This window comes from Tamandua tetradactyla, chromosome 3, assembly GCF_023851605.1.
Source record: "Tamandua tetradactyla isolate mTamTet1 chromosome 3, mTamTet1.pri, whole genome shotgun sequence".
NCBI classification, from domain to species: Eukaryota; Metazoa; Chordata; class Mammalia; order Pilosa; family Myrmecophagidae; genus Tamandua; species Tamandua tetradactyla.
Genome location: NC_135329.1, coordinates 19,115,513 through 19,134,633, shown reverse-complemented (window position 1 = coordinate 19,134,633; position 19,121 = coordinate 19,115,513). Strand labels below are relative to the sequence as shown.

The 19,121-nt window shown below is 43.0% G+C and overlaps 1 protein-coding gene across 1 annotated transcript in view; it reads right to left on the bottom strand.

The window, feature by feature from the left end:
- The window catches only part of CSGALNACT1 (chondroitin sulfate N-acetylgalactosaminyltransferase 1), a 91,746-nt gene extending 72,900 nt beyond the window's left edge, over positions 1-18,846 (bottom strand). The window contains exon 1 of the mRNA XM_077152657.1: positions 18,197-18,846. Within this exon, the coding sequence (XP_077008772.1) occupies positions 18,197-18,830 (634 nt within the window). The 5' untranslated portion in view covers positions 18,831-18,846. The remainder of the gene's footprint in view (positions 1-18,196) is intronic.
- Positions 18,847-19,121: the final 275 nt, after the last annotated feature.

The window sequence follows — 19,121 nt, the reverse complement described above, 5'->3', positions numbered from 1 at the left end:
CAGAACTTCTCCTGAATACCTACACAGAAAGCCTGGAATAGATCCTTCTCTATTTCTTTGCTTTCACTGCCAAGTTTCTAGACCAGCCCTGTCAAGTAGAATTGTCACAGAGGGAAATGTTCTTCATCTGTGCTGTCAAATGGCTACTGGGCACTTGAAATGTATCTAGTGAGACTGAGTAGCTATATTTTCAATTTTCTGTAATTTGAATTAATTTAACTTTAAACAGCAGTGAGTGTTGAGTGGCTATCAAGTTGGACAGTACCGTTCTAGATCATGTAGTCCACACCTGAGAAATGCATACCTTCATCATTCTTTCCTCAACCCACTGCCATCTTATTCCTGCCCCAGCCACACCATTAAAACGTCCCTATCAACCCAGGTCCTCAAATGACTTCAGCATGGTTAAACCCACCAGACACTGTTCTTCTCTTCCTTTACTTCTCTCCAATGTTCAGTGCCAATGCCCACTCCCTCCACCTAGAGCTGCTTTCTCCCCCGTGGCTTTCAAGATAGCGAATTTTTCTGTTTTTCTGCTGACCTCTCTAGCTGTTCCTTTTTTCTCTGCCTATGGGTTCTGATCTCAGATCTCTTTTCACTCTAAACACTTCTACCAGAGGATTTCATCCATCCTCACAGTTTCAATTTCCACCAATACCCTATTGAGTCCCTGGAGCTATAGCTCCAGCCTATATTTCTGTCTTCAGCTCAAAATCCATATTCTAATTGTCTTGGCCACCTTCCTTATGTGTTTCAGAGACACCTCAAAATCACCATGTTCCAAACCGGGCTGACTGTCTCCCTGTGTCTAGCTCTTCCTCTTCTGAGGAGCAATGAATGGCACTAAATGAGCTGCCAAAGCCTGAGATTTATCCTTACTTCCTTCTTCATCTCATGCACAGCACACCATATGCTTCATATAAAATGTTAGCTCTTATTATGTAATCAATCATCAAGTCTTATGGATTCTATTCCCTAAATATCACTGGAATTGTCCACTTCTCTTTATCCTTAATTCTGCTACACTACCACATATCACTCTAGTAGAATCTCAGTCCCGCATCACTTTCATAGGTCTCTCTTCCTTTAGGCTAGTCCCTCAAATTTATTCTCTACAGAGTAGCCAAAGTGGTATATTTAAAATTTAACTCAAATAATGCTACCCTTCGGTTTAGCATTCTCCAATGGGTCCTTGATACCCTGAAGATAAAGCTCAAAGGGCTCAGCATTTCATATAAAGCCAAGACACTTCATCGTCTGGTTCTCATTGGCCTCCCCAGTCTCATTACATCATACTGTGACCCCATACTCAAAACTCCAGTCAAAAGTGGTTCCAAGCCCATTAAGTCACTGAGCTCCTCCTTACACCTAAGCCTTTGCATGTCCTCTCCATGCCTCCCCATCCCCAGCCTACCTTGACCCCTCTCTTTTCAGCTGGCATAACTCCCATTCATTCCTCAAGACTCAGTTCAGAATATCTTTCTCTTAGAGTCAATCCTTCCCAAGCCAAGGGTTGGCTGGCCTTCCTTCCTAGGTGTTCCCATGTAATCTGTGCCTACCTCTAAAATGGGACCTTATCACAGTCGCTGACTACCCACCTGCCATCTACTCTAGGGTAGGGAACTCTCTTTTATTCATCTTTGTTTCAACTGTACTTAACTCATGATAAATACTCAAAATGTTATTGTCAAGTGAATGAAATAAATATATATATGGTGGCTGCCTTTATTTCGAAGTATTGTTCTTTAATAGGCTTATAATTTAATCTAATATAAAGAAGAGAAAATAAGGAACTGACATTCTCATTTCAAGGGTCAACTTGCCTGGCTTCAAGATGGTGTAATTATAGACAGGTTCCTCGCATACCTCCTGATTGCCAAATTCCAGTGCTGATTTATCAGGGAAGACCATCATCATTTACATAAGGCCTGCCCTCCCAGAACCTATCTTGTATACCTAATTTGAAATCTATTAACAGAGCATGGGGATTACATTTCCTAAAAAATTAAGTTTCACACTTTTAGGCCTCTGAGAGACAACTGAAACTTCAAAACTGCACCCTCCCTCCCCACACAGCCTCTTGTTCCACCCAGATTCTCCCCATCTCAGCAGCAATGAACCCTTCCGGTTGTTCAGGCTAAAATCCGTGGGGTCATCTCTGACTCCTCTCTTTCTCCTATCAACCCATCAGCAAATCATATTGGCACTACCTTCAAAACATACCAGAATCCAACCATCTCCAACTACTTCCACTGCTACCGCCCTGGCCAAGCCCCTATCATTTGTTGCCTGGATACTAGAGCAGCCTCCTAAGCTGTCTTCCTGCTTCTACCCTTGCCTCTCCACAGTCTATTCTCAGCACCGCATCCAGAATAAGCCTTTTAAAACATAAGTTAGCTGATGCCCTTTCAATCAAAACCACCAGGGTCTTTCTATCTCACCAAGGATAAAAGCCAAAATCCCTACAATGGTGTCAAAGACCCCCATGAGGTGCCCCTCTCACTTCTCTGACTTCATCTCCTACTCTTCCCTCCGCCCTGCTGCAGTACACTGGCCTCCCACATGTTCCGCCGGCATGCCAAGAAGGCTCCTGCCCAGGGCGCATGCACCAGCTGCTCCTTCTATCTAGAAACACTCTTCTTCCAGATATAGGAATTGCTCACTCCTTCACCTTCATTGAGTTTCTGTCCAGATGTCACCTTCTCCTTGAGTCCAGGCTGGCCACCTTAATTAAGATTGCAGTATCCTTCCCAGCAGCCCCCATCCCCTTTAAATTCTTCTGTCACCTTCTCCCACTCTATATAATTTGCTTATGTAGGTTTATCTTGATTGTCTCTTCCAAATAGAACTTAAGTGCCACAAGCAGGGCTTCTGGTCTAGATTTTTCACTTCTGGATTTCAATGCCTGGGACAGTAGCCAGCACATAGTAGGGGCTCAATAATAATTGTTGAAGGAATGAATGGTAACTTAAGAGGCTACCTACTACTTGATGCCTGTTTGAATGGATATCTGGATTTACTTCATGTTCTCTTAAGAAGCCAAAGCAAAGAGAAATTCTTTAACCATGCTTCTTTCCTACCATTTTTGGGGGGGAAAGAAAGTTAACCTACATTCAGATCCCAACTCACACTTTTATACGATGCTTTACTCCTGAAGAATTACCTCAATATTTTCTCAAACTGACAACTCTAAAGAGCTTAAATTTTATTCCTGAAAGCTTTCGTTTTAACATTTACTGATGTTCTTCCCCAGAGACTCATCTATCATGTTAATATTTGAAAAGCACTATAAAATAAACATGTCCTAAAGCACAGCATTGCTTTAAAAAGACAAGCAACTTTAAATCCAACTGACACCGAAAAAAGATCAACAGTTCACCTCCCCCGAATAGTTGCTGTGATGCCTACAAATAAAAGGAGGAGTTCCTTTCATTAATGCCATCAAACCGGTCCCAAACCCTAAGAGGGTTGAATGTCCTGTCTCGATCATAGGGAGGCCACCTCAGACAGACCCATGATGGAAGGAAGGTGCCACCAGGTGTCACGATCATGGCAGAGGCTGCACTGACATAAAGAGCAAGACCAATAAGCACTGGGCTGGAGAACTAGGACCTAGTAGCAATTAATATGATAAATGGAAAGTAGGTAAGATAATGCACAAAATTCTAAAGGAGAAAAATTGCCAGGCTTTGAGAGACTCAACTGTTCACAGACTCTGACAGCTCTAACAGATCTGCCTGCAGTTGCAGCTAAGGGGCGCGGTACATGTCTGATGTTCCCAGTAGCTTCACATGCCAACTGCAATATCCTTCATATGCCAGCCATCTCCTAACAGAGGTTCTCATTAGAAGAACGCTGTAAGGATCATTTCATCACTGGGTTTTCTAGTCAAAGAAGCCTTGGTGTTTTTGAATGGAAACACAGCAGCCCACAGAAGGAAACAGGAAGGAACTGAAACCCACATTCCAAGATATGTTGAAATAAATGTGAATGAAGACTTATATTCACCCTGGATACTAAAACCTCCATATCATGCATTCCCCAAGAGACACCCTCCCACCCCAGCAGATACCACATGCACAAAAAATATGCTTATGTGCTGAGGACGTCTTTGATATGGCCACTGATTGCCAAGAATATTAGCACAGAATAAAGGTGGAATTCTAACTTTGTAAAAAGAAGCTCTCAAAATGTCTTCAATGGAAAATTTTTCATTTCTTATTAAACGATATTTTCACAGAATAAAGGTGGAATTCTAACTTTGTAAAAAGAACCTCAAAATGTCTTCAATGGAAAACTTTTCATTTCAAATTAAATGATACTTTCGTAGATTATTCAAGACAGGGAAATGAACCTATCACTACGTGCGGTAGTGTATAGAAGGTCAACTATAATTTAGGAGGGTATAAGGAGTCAGGATAGGAGTCTAAAAATTCCTGACACCTTAAAAAGCCTTTCCTTCAATGTCTACAGCAAATAATAGTAACATCAATAATAATTATGCACACCTGTTGCTTACTGCGTGCCAAGCCCTGCTGTAAAAGCTTGACGGGTGCTAACCGCATGTGGCAGGTGTTAATAATGTCAGTGTTAACGACAGAGAAACTACGGAGCGGAGAGGTTAAACACCCTGCTAGGGAGACACAGTTAGTTAAATGGTCCAGCTGCGACTGAAATCCAAAGCCAAACTTAGGAGAAGACAGCAATGGCACGGTATCATCTAATAAATTTTCCCTGCCCATGATCACAGCAACTGGAAGGTTTTTCCTTTACATAGAGCCAGTGTTACTGAAAATTAGTTATTTGAAGTGATGGCGACACACAAATAAGTTCAAGAAGAAACAATGGGCCCCGCTCAAGGGCAGAAGATGTGTCTCCTACAGGGACAGCACACAGATGAGCAATGGGGAAACCAAGTCATCAAAGAAGAAGCAGTGGTGGGGAGAGCCATATGAAGGGGCGGGGAGATCCAGGGCTTCCTGGGGAGAGAGAGAAGGCAGAAGGAGAACCAAATGAGAGAATTAGAATGGTTACTAAATTAGAAACACCAAATACATAATTCAATTAACTTTCTACTCTAAAGGGCCAAAATACATGGAGATATGGAGGAATAAAAGTATCATAAATGAGATTATCATTGTTAACCATTTACTCAGTATTTATTATAAAGGTCATTTTTAGGTGCTTAGAACCCTCAATTCCTAGTCTCCTTTTCAGAGGAAAAAACAAAAAAACCAAAATTTACTCGTAACTATGCAGAGCCAGCCTTTCCTCAGGTCTCAAAGGCAGCATTTTCCCTGTTCCCGTCCAAGCCCAACTCTTCTACCCGTGTCCTTGTTCTTGCTCCAACCTCCCTCCATGAGTTCATTTATTCATTCAACAAACATTTAATCAAAATGACTATACCAAGCACTCTGCTTAGTGTTACGGATACTAAGTAGTATGAGAAATTGTCCTTCACCTCTGTCCAGCAGAGGACCAGGAAAGTTAAACAACAATTAAGGGAAACAGATGTAATGAAAGATGTGTACATGGCGTCTCTGTACCATCAAGTGTCCTGTACTGGATTATCACTGGTTCCCTGTACAATGAAATTTTTCCCTGGCCCTCTTAAACATAGTTAACTGTTTCCAACTTTTAATTAAAAAAAAAAAACAACCCCACGACTCTCTCAACCATTTTCTAAAAGCCTCTTAATTGGGACTCCAAGTTGAGCATGAACCATCAGATATGGAGCTTCTATCCACATTTCCATGAGTTCTAACGGAAGCTTCGGTCCACATTTCAAATGGCAAAAACAAGCAAAATTCTGCTTCAAGCTGAGGAAAAAAAAAAAAAAAGACCAATTGCCTCTGTGGACTAATTACCACCAGGGACCACATGGGCCAGCTGCCTTCACAGACCATCTGTGCTCTTCACTCCCGACCCCCGCCCCCCGCCCAAATTTTAACTTCTGGTACCCCAGGAGAAGAGCCAACAACATTCAGAAGCAAACCCTGATCCAGAGCCTTGCCTCCCATCTGACTTTCCAGCTCACGGAACACTACCAGTTCAGGTACGCTAAATATACGGCACAGAATCCAGACCAAGTTACAGAGGGGAGGCTGCATGTGAGAGGCAGCTGTGCTCCCACTGGTTTTCACAAACCAAATGCAAAACATATTTTTGGAAAAGAAAGGAAAAGGGAAAGACAGGCTAAAAAGAAAGAAAACGCACTGTTGTAGGGTGTCTTATTTTTTGGAAGGGAAAGAAGAGGTGTTTTGCTCTTTTTGTTCTTGTCACTTGAAACTCCTATGCATCTTACAGGAGAACCAGAAGAGCTAGAAACAAAGTTAAAATCCAGTGTAAACTGCCCTTATGGAAGGGACTTTTGAGAGCGAGTGACACCAAAGCGTTTTTCGGGGGCCACAAGGAACCAGAGCCCTCATCCTGTGACCCAATGGATAAGGGTAAACTTGAATACACTTAGTGATTCAATGCCGAGCTCTTCTTTCCAGTGTGGAGACCTGGAATCGATCACGATCAAGGCAGAAAAGGAACTTAGGGCACAAAAACCCTTCTGCTCAAACTTCTCTAAGAGGCTGATAATGGCCTTCCTAAAAATACCGCCTCACCTGTGCGAGCTGCCTCCTCCAGTTTTGACTTTTAGAAGAGAGTTTGGTCAAGACTGAGAAAGCAGCCTGTAATTCCGTTATTCCTCTTCGTGATTTCATAGACTAAGCAGCAAGAAAAGACCAATGATACAATCTTAAATTATGTGTATTTCAACTACCAGATTTCTTCACTTTTGCAGTGTCAAAACACCATTTTCTTTTTCTTTTTATAGTCACATCAACATGATTTAAGCATTGTTATAGCTTTATGCTAAGTATGAGTAATAGATTTTCAAGGTGGAACATTTGGAAAATACGGCTTAAATCCACCACTCCAAAAAAATGATAGATACTTTGATAGAGTATTTTCATCCTCAAAATCTTTTTTCTTTATCAAGAAAAACAGATAGAACCTTAAAGTCATTTTCACAATTAAAATTATATTTTTCTCTGATGGCATAGGCTCTGCCCCATGTTACTTAATATTTGTTGAATAAATGAATTTCAGTTGCTGCACAAAGTTCCATTTTCTAGATATACACTGCATAATTTTATCAGTCTCCTCTTGTTATATTTGGGTAGCTTCTAATTTTTCACTATTATAAATACTTCTACAAAGAAAATTCTTCATATAAATAATCATGGATGTTTCTGAAAATATGTTTCAAGAAATGAAAATACAGGGAAAAGATAAACATTTTAAAGGCTCTTGATACAAATTACCTTACAGAATAGTTATACCAATTTATCTGCCCATCACTAAATAAAATGTCCATTTCACCTCCCCTTCACCAATAATCTGCATTGTCATTTTAAAAATTGTCACATTTTAATACTGTATTTTTGTTTCAATTGTTGTCTATTTCTCAGTTAAGAAAGAATGAACGCTACTTCCTGTCTACACCAAATACTTACATCTATCTCTTCTTTGTGATCTGCTCAGATCTTTCCTGATGTTTGGATGAAAGTTTAAGCCAGAATTTGGTGTCACGCTCATGTGAACACACTGGTCAAATACAGTAAGGTTTCTAGATTTCATTTCTAGCATTTCACATAAGTCTCTGTTGTCCAATAATTGGCAAAAGATGTGTGTGGCTGATTCTGAATAAATTTGGTGCAGAATTGAAGGGTACGAAGACATACTTTTATATAAAGCCATACAGTCTACCATTTCTCATGAATGCCAAAGCAATTTAGTTTGTGGGGAGAGGTTAGAGAGATGAATGATTTCATTAAACACAGAGGGAAGACCAGTCGGCGGGGGCTGTACTATTAATAAACGCTACTTATTTTTTGACCATAAACATATTCATAATTTGAGGAGATTCAGCCATGAACTTGAAAATGAATAACTTGTTTATACCAGTGAGAATCCTTTGGAAAATATGTAGAAATTTACATGACTCATGTAACAAAATACTAACTACATGACGCATGAGGGCCCCTTTTCAGAGAAGCACAGACCCTACTTATCACCCGGGTCAACAGCCGATGGCGCGCATCCTGAGATGGGCGAAGCCTGGCATGGAGGAGACATTCAATAAATGTTTGTTGACTAAGTTAATTATCCCAGTGTGGCAAACTCACTGGTCTATTCAGATTTTGGCTCACTGCTCCTGGTCCCCTTATTCGGATTGCACCTCCTGCCTGCCTTCTGGTGTCGGGTTTGAACCCCGAAACTCTAACCTTGCCCAGTCCCTTGTACCTGTCTACCGTTCTTGGACCCTGCGTGACAACTGGCCCTGAGCCTTGCCTGTGTCGGGCTTAATTCCCCAGGTTGACTTGGCTTTTACCCTAAAGGCTTTCATGAAAACAGCATATCCCATTTCAACACCAGCTGGAGACCCAGCCATGTTCTGGGCTTACAACTCCTCCCTCCTGCCAGCCTGGTTCTAGACCTCCGCCACCCACCCAGCATGGCGCACACGCCTTCGGTTCACAGGCATGGATGTTAAGCAGCAAACTGTGATAGTACGTTTCAAAAATTATTTCCAAATTGGAGATTGATCTTTATGGTAAAGATTAAAAGACCATGTAAAGAGGGGTTTTTCATATTTTTGATCTGTTGAATTCATCTTATAGTAAAAATAAGATTTGGGTCTTCTATCTTTCAGCCTCTGACCCACTGGCTGCACATTACCAGTGTATGCACATAGCTGCGTCTTATATAGGAACAATACGACTCAGCACTTATACAACTGGGGAAGAGATTTGGCTTCAGTAAATCCTGTAGCTGCCTTAAATTCTTTTTTGGAAAAAAAAAAAGGACATGATATAAATAATTATGTTCAAAATACCTTCCTCATTAAAGACTATGCAAAAGCATCTATGAAAAGGCCTAGAAGTTTACAATTTCCTGAACACATTTAGCATCCTTCTCCTTTCTGTTTCATTGCCTTCGCCTCAGTTCAGGTGCCCTTGGTCTGACACCCCAACTGTCTTTTAAGCCTTCTATTTAGTCTCCCTGACTTCACTCTCCTGTTTTCTTTGAGGACAGAGATTGTCTTATTTGTCTTATTGTCTTATTCATTGATTTTTTATAAGCTTTATGGAGATAAAATTCAGGTGCATATTATAATTCACCCATTTAAGGTGTAGAATTCAATGTTTTTTCATATATTCACAAAGTTGTGCAATCATCACCACAAGCTAATTTTAGAGCATTTTCATCACCCCCAAAAGAAACTTTGTACCCATTAGCAGTCGTTCCCTACCCATCCCCCAACTCCTCCACCGGGAGCCCTAGGAAACCACTAATTTACTTCCTATCTCTAGACACTCTGGACATTGCACATAAACAGAATCATACACTACCTTATGTTCTAGCATTAGTTTCTTTCACATAGATAACACGTGGTCGCATGTTATCAGTGCTTCACTTACAATACTGCTGAATATCACATTATATTTATCCAGTCATCAGCTGAAAGACATTTGGGTTCTTTCCACTTTGGGGCTTTTATTAATAATATTTTTCTGAACATATGTGCACAAAGTTTTGTGTGGCTGTGTTTCCATTTCTCTTTTATAGATACCTTGGAGTGGAATTTTGGGTCATATGGGTAACGCTATGCTTAAATGTTTGAGTAACCCCTGAAAAATACTATGCTGCCATTCGGGTGACCCAGTTAGAAAGGAAATCTCACCAGGACAGACTCCTATTTCAAATGGTCCACAGCTCCACATGGATGGCAGGATAAACTGCAAACCCTTCGAGAGCATACACGACCCTTGATCACCTTCCTCCTGCCTAATTCTCCAGGGCCATCACCTTGCCCCACACCCTATCATGCCTCTACTTGACGCTCCAGCAGTATCTGATTCCCTGTGGTTCTTTGACCAACCTCTTGCATGCCTCTGGGTTTGTTATTCCTGCCACCTAATTCACGCCCTACCACCCACCAAATCACAGCGCGCGTGCACACACACAGCATTCACCAATTCTTACGTACCTTTCAAAACACTGCTGAAAGGTAGCCTTCTGTCTGCCCTTCCGGACCATCTCACCCTAGGACAAATTCTTGTCCCCTGCTCTACTTGTTTAACGATGACCCTGTGCTGATGCTATCTGTGAACTTGGGTGTCTCTCTCAAGGGGCCCTGGAGCTTTTGAGGGCACAAAGACCACATCTGGGTCCATCCCCACACCCACAGTGCCTGAAGTGCAGGAGATGTCCAATGAATGAATGGAGACCATTGAGTGGCCAAGTCTTCAGAACTCTCAGAGCATAAATCTCACTGTATCCCATTACACATCTATTCCTACATTTAACAAGCTAAGAAGTTTCAGCTGGCACTTAACCTAATTACCTCCTCCTGCAATTTAATTTAGTTTGGCTCAGTTCTCTAGAGTCAGTATCCTTTCTAGAAAAGCCTTGAGATGGAGGCACCACTCAGAAAATCTATTTTCCACACCAATCGCTAAAGCAAACGTAACAGAGCCTACATTATTTTAAGGTTAGGAATGTCTACTCCTTCCCTTTGTCCATGTCTCACAGTGAAAACCAGGAAACTGAAGGCACAGGGAGAGCCAGGCAGGACTGAAGGCATGGCCACAGATGCAGCCACTCTTCTCATGGTTTACTCCTCTCCCACTTCAGTTCCTATTGGTTCCATAATGGGAATAAAGTCATCCTGGCACAAGGCTGAGCAGACCTTTCACTCTGAAGGACAAACTCACAGTTCTCGGTGCCTGTTGACTTCTGATCAGCAACCTCAATGGTGACAGACGGGGCGCCTAGACAGGCCCTGCCTCTTGATTACAGACACAGTAATCTCATCACTGCCTCCATATGCTCCCTTTCTGGGGTAAATCAGATGGATTCTGACTTAACGGTGTTGAGAAACTTCAGCTGCAGCTGACAGCTACATTTACCATGCAAGGAAACAGCGGGGGAGCATCCTCTACACAAATGGGTTGTGTTCAAAAGTTCACTCGTAAGCCCCTGAGAAGGCACAGACACAGTGTCATCTGCTGCTGCGAAGCCGCTGACCAGTCCCCTCTTTAACCCGCTCTGTGCCTGTGTCATAGTATCTGTAGTGCTGTCCAAATCTGACCACCCAAGTAAATAGCAAAATTCATTCAGAATTATAATGCCCAAAGTCAGAATGTCATCTCCCTAAGGGGCATGGGGAGAGGGGAGGCTGCCTTCCCCCAGGGCCGGCGGGGGGCTGGGGACGAGGGATCACTAGGGCACTGGGATGGCTGCAAGAACAAGGCACTGGGGCACCCCGTGGGACGGGTACAGAGAAGGGAAGGAAGCCCAGGGGAGAAGCAGGACAGGATTCCAAAGGAAGTGCTTAGCCTCCTGGAGTTTTAAAGCCAAGACCTTATTTCCTGACCTAGAGTCTGGGAAGGGTGGTACACAGCAGATGGAGGCTCCGCAGCCCCCAGGCCTGTGGGGAAGGGAGAACAGACCGGGAGAACTGAGCTGTGAACAAGACGTTACCTTTCCCCTCTTACCGCCGCGCTTTGCCTCCCCTACTCCAGCTAACGTAGGGCTTCTATCAACTCTAAGATGGGGCAAGGGTGGTTCCAGGTAGACTATGGTGGAAGGAAGAAAGGAGAGGAAAATAATAACCCCTGGCACTGAGGAAGTACTCCACACCACCAATTTGGGGGCAGTGTCTCAAGGAATATTTATAAGAGACATAAACATATGGTGTAAACTGTCATAATAAGAATAATTTCATTTTTTATCATAGTATGACATTTAAGAGAAGAAATCCTGGTGCTCAATATTTGTAATATTAAAACTCAGAGAAAAGAATAGGCAGATGGTGCAAGATAGGGTTTTAGGAAACAAGGCCATTTCTTTTATTGTGCCCAGGGGATCTGAGGTTTTCACTCCAAGCAAATCTTCTAATAATGGACTTCCAGATCAGACTGTTACTACAACATTCCCACTCCTGACAAAAATCAATGGGATTCTGTGCAATTCAGATCTTTTAAAGTGCTGGATTGTGCATGATGGCTGAGAATAGGTTGTGAGAACAGGCTATTGATTCGTAGAGCCATGGAAGCAGACAAAGTAATCAATAGGTTTTAAGTATAATGTTAAAAAGGAGTTCAGACTCTGCTTCTACTCCAGGATAAAGTGAGCTGTAAGAAGTGTGGCTTACAATTAAAAGCAGCCAGACTAACTTCAAACTGAAGAAAAAAATTGTTTTAACTTATTGGACAGTTCAGGTCACTGAGCAAAATCTGAGGACAGCTGGGCACCTTCAGGGAGAGGAGACACATAAGCACTCACTCTCCTGGGTAAATTCACCCAGACTCTGGTGACAAGAGATGACCTAGAATAACTAAGGAGGTGAGGAAGGCTGGGTGCAGGTGGGCAGGATCCTATAAAGCCCCTCGGGACTGCAGACTGGGGAGCCTGTACCCTTTTTTTATTCCCTTACTTCTGGGAATTCAGTGGATGCTCACTGAAAAAAATGGGAAAGAGCCTCAAGCAAGTATCCATGTGGGGTAGGCGTGGGGACCACAACCATGTGACAGGCGCAGCAGCCTCCACCTGGATCTTTCTGCTGTCTCCCCTCTGTGGACCAAACCCTTACTGATAGGTGAGAGGGCAGCCAACCTTCTCATCTAAGGTGTTGGCAACAACACCTTCCTGACCAGAAGGGGAAAAAGAAATGTAACAAAATATGGTATCAGAGGCTAAGAGAGTTCAAACAGAGTCGAGGCAACTCGGGAGGCTACTCTTACGCAAGCTTCAGCTAGATACTGCTAATTACCAGTTTGTCAACCACTACCACTCCTGTTAACCCTAAAGAACACCTAAGGCTCTACCCGAGATTCCATAAAAGTTTCATGTACTAAGATGACTTTTCAGAAACCTACAACCTCCAAATGGGTTCCTAGGCGAGATAAGTTCTGAAACCCAAAGGGGCCAGTCTCTCCAAGAACATCAACTAGTTCCACCCCCCTATCTTATATTATTAACACCCCTTTCCAACAAAACTAAGTTAGAATTGGCAGAGACCAAATTCTCCTAAATATTGAGAGAAGGATCAAAGGAAGAAAAGTTATTAACAGAGAAAATAGGATTTAACAAATGAGTATGACTGCTGAATCATTATATCACTATTTCTTTTAATCTCCAGTGTCCTGGAGCAGCTAGAAGGAAAAGCCTAAAATTGTGTAACAGTAACCTGAAATCAATTCCATAAATACTTGTTACAATGTACTTTGAAATTTACTGCTTTTTTGTATATGTGCTATATTTCACAATAAAAAAAATGTTAAAAGTGGGAAAAAAGTGCTGGTGAACCTTCTTTGAAGCTAGTGGGAAGGGAGGGGGGAAATGGTTTACTCCTCGGCATGGGACAAGGGAATACAGTAAAAATAATTATTCTTATTGTGACAATTTACAATTTATGTTTTTATGCCTTATAAATATTCCTTGAGAACAAGACATGGCACCATGGTGCCTAATGCTGAGGTCCCACTAGAGGATCACAGACCCCAATCCCCACCCCCGGACTACTGCTGGTAGTGGGACAGGAAAGGAACAAGAAGTGCAGAGACGCTCTTTGACGTGCAGTACAAAGAGAAGTTCTCAAGTCCAGGGCTGAAAAGACATTGTTCAGGCAAAAGAACCTCCATCCTAAACACAAGATGTCACCAGAGGAATCTGAAGCCTTCAGATAATCAGAACACGTCGCAAACCCAGCCCTACTCCTTGCTACACTGATTCACTGCCCACCACCCCTTCGCTGCCCTCCCCCCAGTAAAGTTCTAGCAGAAGAAAGAGCCTTTCCATTTCCAGGCATAAACACTATTTACTTTGGTCTCTACTATCTACACAAGACATCTAGCTTTCAACAAAATTATGCGGCTTAGGAAAAGGTAAGAAAAAATCCAAGAGACAAAGTAATCATGAGAACTAGACTTAGCTATGGCGCAGATGCTAGAACTTCCCTCTGCACCCCAAATACGGGTCAGATTCACTTTCCATTCTGAATCCTCACCCTGCCTTATTTCTGCACTGAGATTCCCAGACACTCCCCAAATTCCCAGAAACACACCTGTACGTGGCCCCAGTGCTTCCATCACAAATCACAAAGATGTGGACCAAGAAGCCTCCTGCAGAAATGCACTCAGAGGAAAGTGACCATTTCCTGTCCTCTACCGTCCTGCCCACACAGCTCTCCAAGCACTCAGACCTCGGAACTGTATTTAACTTGTCTAAGAGCCTTTAGCAAAAAGATGGCAGAGGGTCCCTTAGAGATGGTTACTTGACAATACATAAACCATAAAAGTCAAACATTCACTATCTCTACTCCTTGCCTTAGTTTCCCAGAAAGAATGAGGTCTTGGTTGTAAATAGAGTACAAGATATTGGGGTTCATCCATATGGCCTGCTAATAAGCTTTTATGGTTATCTCTGTATCCCCTTGTTTTCAAGTGGATCTCAGGATGGCCTCCAAACCTTCACTTGGCTCCATTCCTCCTCCAAGTCAAGTCTTCTGGCATCTGCCCCACTCTCAGCATACCGCTAACCCTGCAGAAGCTGGAGGAACGTGGGGTGCCCGAAGCTGGTGAGAGAACAGCAACCCCACAGAGAAGGAGAACTACGAATACTCACATACAGTTCACATTATCAGGTATCTGGAGTATACAAGAGGGATACTTTGGAAATCTAAATTCTTTTATGGGATGACGTCAAACAAAAGCTATAGTTAAAAATATGAACTCACAGCCAAAAGGTTGTCACTCATAAGATTTAAATATCAGACTGTACATTCCAAACCCAAGGTATAACTAAACCACAAGCATAAAGAAAGGAATTTTCTGTTTACATGAGGAAATAAACAGTTAGAGATCCTCAGGCAAACAGTCTGATCGCATTATTCTACTTGGATTTTTTCTTTCCCAGATGGTTGAGGAAAATTAGGGCTATTATATGAGATCGAAGGCAAAAATCAGTGCCAATGAACATCTGGGAAAAGGAGGAAAATATCGTTTTAGAGATAGATGATAATTAAATCAGCATAGACAAGAAATGAAGTAGTCATCAGTATGGTATTCTCTGTCTGCAAGCTTCACAGAATTGGAGAAAGTGGCCACAGTCAGACCTGGCCTTAGAAAAAATCTATCTTAGTTCCTCTTTCTACAGAGGATGACCACAGAGGATGGATAGCTGGTCCCAGATAATTCAGCAAAGCGGGTGGCAGAAGATACCTCAGAGACGGTTGCATGGCAAAGCTACGAACAAAATAAGTCAACGCAGTGTCCTGGGTTTTAGAGACAGGACAGGCCCAAAGGCTGGGGTTGAGTATGGCCCTGGAGAACATCTAAATCAAGCCTCTAGTTTAACGGATGAGGAAACTGAGTCTCAAGGAGCTTAAGGGGCACAGTCAAAGCCACACAGCTGCCCTCCTCATCCCATCATGCCACCCACCTCACAGTTAGCTTTAAGTTAACAATTAGCATCGAGAAGCACCACATAGGTTTTATTATTATCATTTTAATACAAAGAAATCCCCGTCTTCCTCAGACTAGTTTAGTGTCCATCAAATCTGCTGCTTCATGTACAGGATGTGGAACACTCCCTCTTTTAACCCAAAAATAGTCTGTGGACCTTGGTTACAAAGCTCTAACTTTTAAACTACTGAAACCCAAACAAAGAATAAACATAAACTCTCTAAGTTTATGTTTAGACATATTAATAAGTTATCTTAAAGATAGATTTTACCCATATATGTCTCCATCAGTGGGTCTAACTTATTTGAGAAAACATTTCAAATCAGACCCATTCCATTCCCTTCTTTCCCCTTAACTAGGTGTAGATCAAACAATCACGAACCAGGACTGAAAAGGTCCTCAAATGTAATTTAGTCCAAACGCTTCTCTGGTATTGGAATCATGACATACAACCTCCTGGCCACGTGCTCATGCAGGTGATGATAGAACTTTTCTATTGACAGGAACTTCCTTTGCTCTACAACATCCCACTCCAGTTTTGGCTGCTATAAAAGTTACTCCTAATAGTGAGCCTAAATCTACTTCCTGCAACTTTCTCTGACTGGTGAAATCTTTCATGATGCCCCCTTTCTCAAATAGAAGAATGCTTCACAGTCTTTTGTGATAAGAAGAAAAAAAAACACACACAAAATAAACAGTGCTGCTTATGGCAGTGAAATTTCTATAAGCATATTTAAATATATCCCTGTAAATATACTTTAAAATTAGTTTAAAGTACTTTTAATACTTTAAAAATAGTAAATATTCTAAAAACATTTACTAAAAAAAGTAAATATACTTTAACACTAATTGTTATATATACGCATATAAAAATCACACCCATTTATCTTAATTTATATAACATATGAAAACAACTGACTACTGACTAGACTTTCACCAAATTGAGATCTGCCTGGATTTATCTGCTGTAAAACACAGGCTGCATGCCGCATATGAAAGCAACAGTGGGTAGCTATCACAACAGAACCGCTAAGAGAAAATCAGCCACGACTCAAGAGCAAATAAAATGAGGGATGAGAGGCCTTTGTCATTGTAGACTGAGAAACAGAGGCCTTAAGTTATTGTACACGGTGAAACAGACAAATATTGCAACTAAAGCAGACTGAAAATTACAAGGATCAACCTTCTAAACCAGGGACATTGATTTGTAATCAAGGCCTTTTGAAGCTGCTTTGTACTTGGGCAGCTCCAGGTAGCACGCTTCCAGGGCCAGTGGCCAGCAGGACCTTTTTTCAGTGATTCCCCCTGGGGGTCAGCTAGCAAGATAATATACTTGGAAATGCCTCATAAACTGTGAAATGCTATAAAATGCAATGCCGAGCCACGCTGTATTTTGCACTTTTACTGAGTGCTCACCGTGCGTAGACACTTGCTAGCTGCAGAGGCGAGGTGCTGGGCATTTTTAAGACCTCTTTAAATGAGTTTTTTTTTTTTTTTTTTAAATCCTGAACACCAAAAGCTTACTCTTGTAATGATTTCTTTACCTGGTTCCAGATATATCAAAAACGAAGGGGGAAGGCAGAGCACTGTTTAGAAAAAGAAATAAAAATAAAAGATGGCATACTCAAACTGCATGAATTTATGCTTCCCATATAAAATGGGAAAAAATTGTAAGACAGGAAAGTACCCAAAAAGAACAGGCAAAAAAGAACTGTAGGAGGGTTTTAGATGCAACTAAACAAGTGTTTCTAGCCTGTAGGCTGGTGAGATAGTTACATAATCAAAGTAGAGAGGGGCTTAGGTGGGCGTGCTGTATTTCTGGTGAGTTGAAGTATATTCTATTCAGAAATGCAACAGAGGGGAACCACAGATGACCCTGAAGGCATTTCCTCTCTCAGATTATTAGTTGACTTCTGAATTAGTAACAAAAGGAAAACTGATAAGGGGACATTAAAGAGCCTGCAAGAAACTGAACAAGGGGCTGTCTGTTAAAATTAACTAGAAACACAAATTACTACTGGACTGTCCTGTGCCATTCCTCTCTCCAGTTTTCATATGGTTAAGGGCTTGGGCTCTGGGTTCAGATCCTGGCTCTAGGCTTCCTGAGTGAGCTTTTGTAGGTACTTAATTTATCTGTACCCTCCACTGGGGTCACTGAAAATAAATGAATTACCACGTCCAAAGTTCCTAAATCAGTGCCTAGCAGATGTAAGTGCTGTCGTTAAGTATTAGTTATTATATTACCGTTCATGGTCAGCTCCAGATAACCAGGCTGACGTACTAGGAAGCGCACCCCTTAAAAGGGAAAATTAAAATTGCCTATCTTATTTTATTTGGGAGCCAATGTCTTCTGTTTACCTTTTGTTTTATTTTATTCTTTTTTATTTTTTAAAGCAAAAGCATGAAGTTCTACCTCCTCCTGCCAAAAAGACAATGAGACTGTCCACTCAATGGCTGTGGTTGCCATGAGAAAGTAAGCGAAACAGATGTTTCTGAAAAACAAAAATCCACGCTCTACCTTTAGTGTTGCTCACATAAAACTTCCCACCGGCCATATCCCCTGCCACCTGCCAGCCTGCCGCGGCTGTGACCTGCCCGGGTGCCTGGGCCACGGGCGCCCTCTCTGCCACCTTCCCCTCCACCTTCCCGGCCCGACACCCAAACGTGCCAACCTTCGATGAAATCGGAGGCCGTGTAAGAACGCTGGTCGGGGCCGCTCTCGGCAGGGCTGTTCAGGCTCTCCAAGGCCGACTCCACAGCTTCCACCAACTCATCCCGCTTGTCCTTCCTCACGGGCTTCTCCTCGGGGTGCCGGGTCAGGCCTGTCTCCAGCTGGTACACTTTCTGCAGGGTGAAGCTGTCGAAAGGCACCGCTGCGTACTCAGTGGCCAGCTTGACGCCAGCGTGCACCTCCGCCTTGTCCACCTGCGCGCGCAGGAAGGCCAGGAGGTCGGTCTGGGACTTCTCAGGGGCGGCCTGGTCCGACCCCAGGCCTGCGGCGTCGCTGGCGCGGTACTGCGCGTTCCTGAGCTGCTCGCTCCTCTCCTGGAGCTCGTCCTTGAGCTGTGCGATCTGCCTCTTGAGGCTGCTGATGTAGTTGCGGTGCTGCTCCTCCCACTCCTGCAGGGCGGCCTGGTAGCCCTCCTTCCCCGTGGGGCCGTTGGCCCGGGGCAGCCCCAGCCGCTCCTCGTCGCCCTTCGGGGTGCAGGCCAACATGTAGAGGACCGAGACGGCACAGCAGAGGAGCACCAGCAAAACCACCAGCCGAGAAACCCAGGCCAGCAGCCCCCGGCGAAGCATCCTCATTCAGGAATGAGCCATGCATCCACAGCTGGCGACATCCCACAATGCCAGGGCCCGGGTGAAGGGCTTCCCGGGACTAGACCACAGGCTGCATGAGTTTGGGGGCCCCTGAGCTCCTTTCGTCCATTTCCTCCTACCAAGCGCCCTGTCCCTTGGAGTCAGCCACCACAAGGAGCAACTCTCCCACTTCTAAAGGATGATCACAGAGGCAGAAGCAACGCGTTAACTGAAAACTCCGAGTTTTCGCATTAATTCCCAACATAGCCTTCCTGGTGAACAGTCAAGAGAGGACCT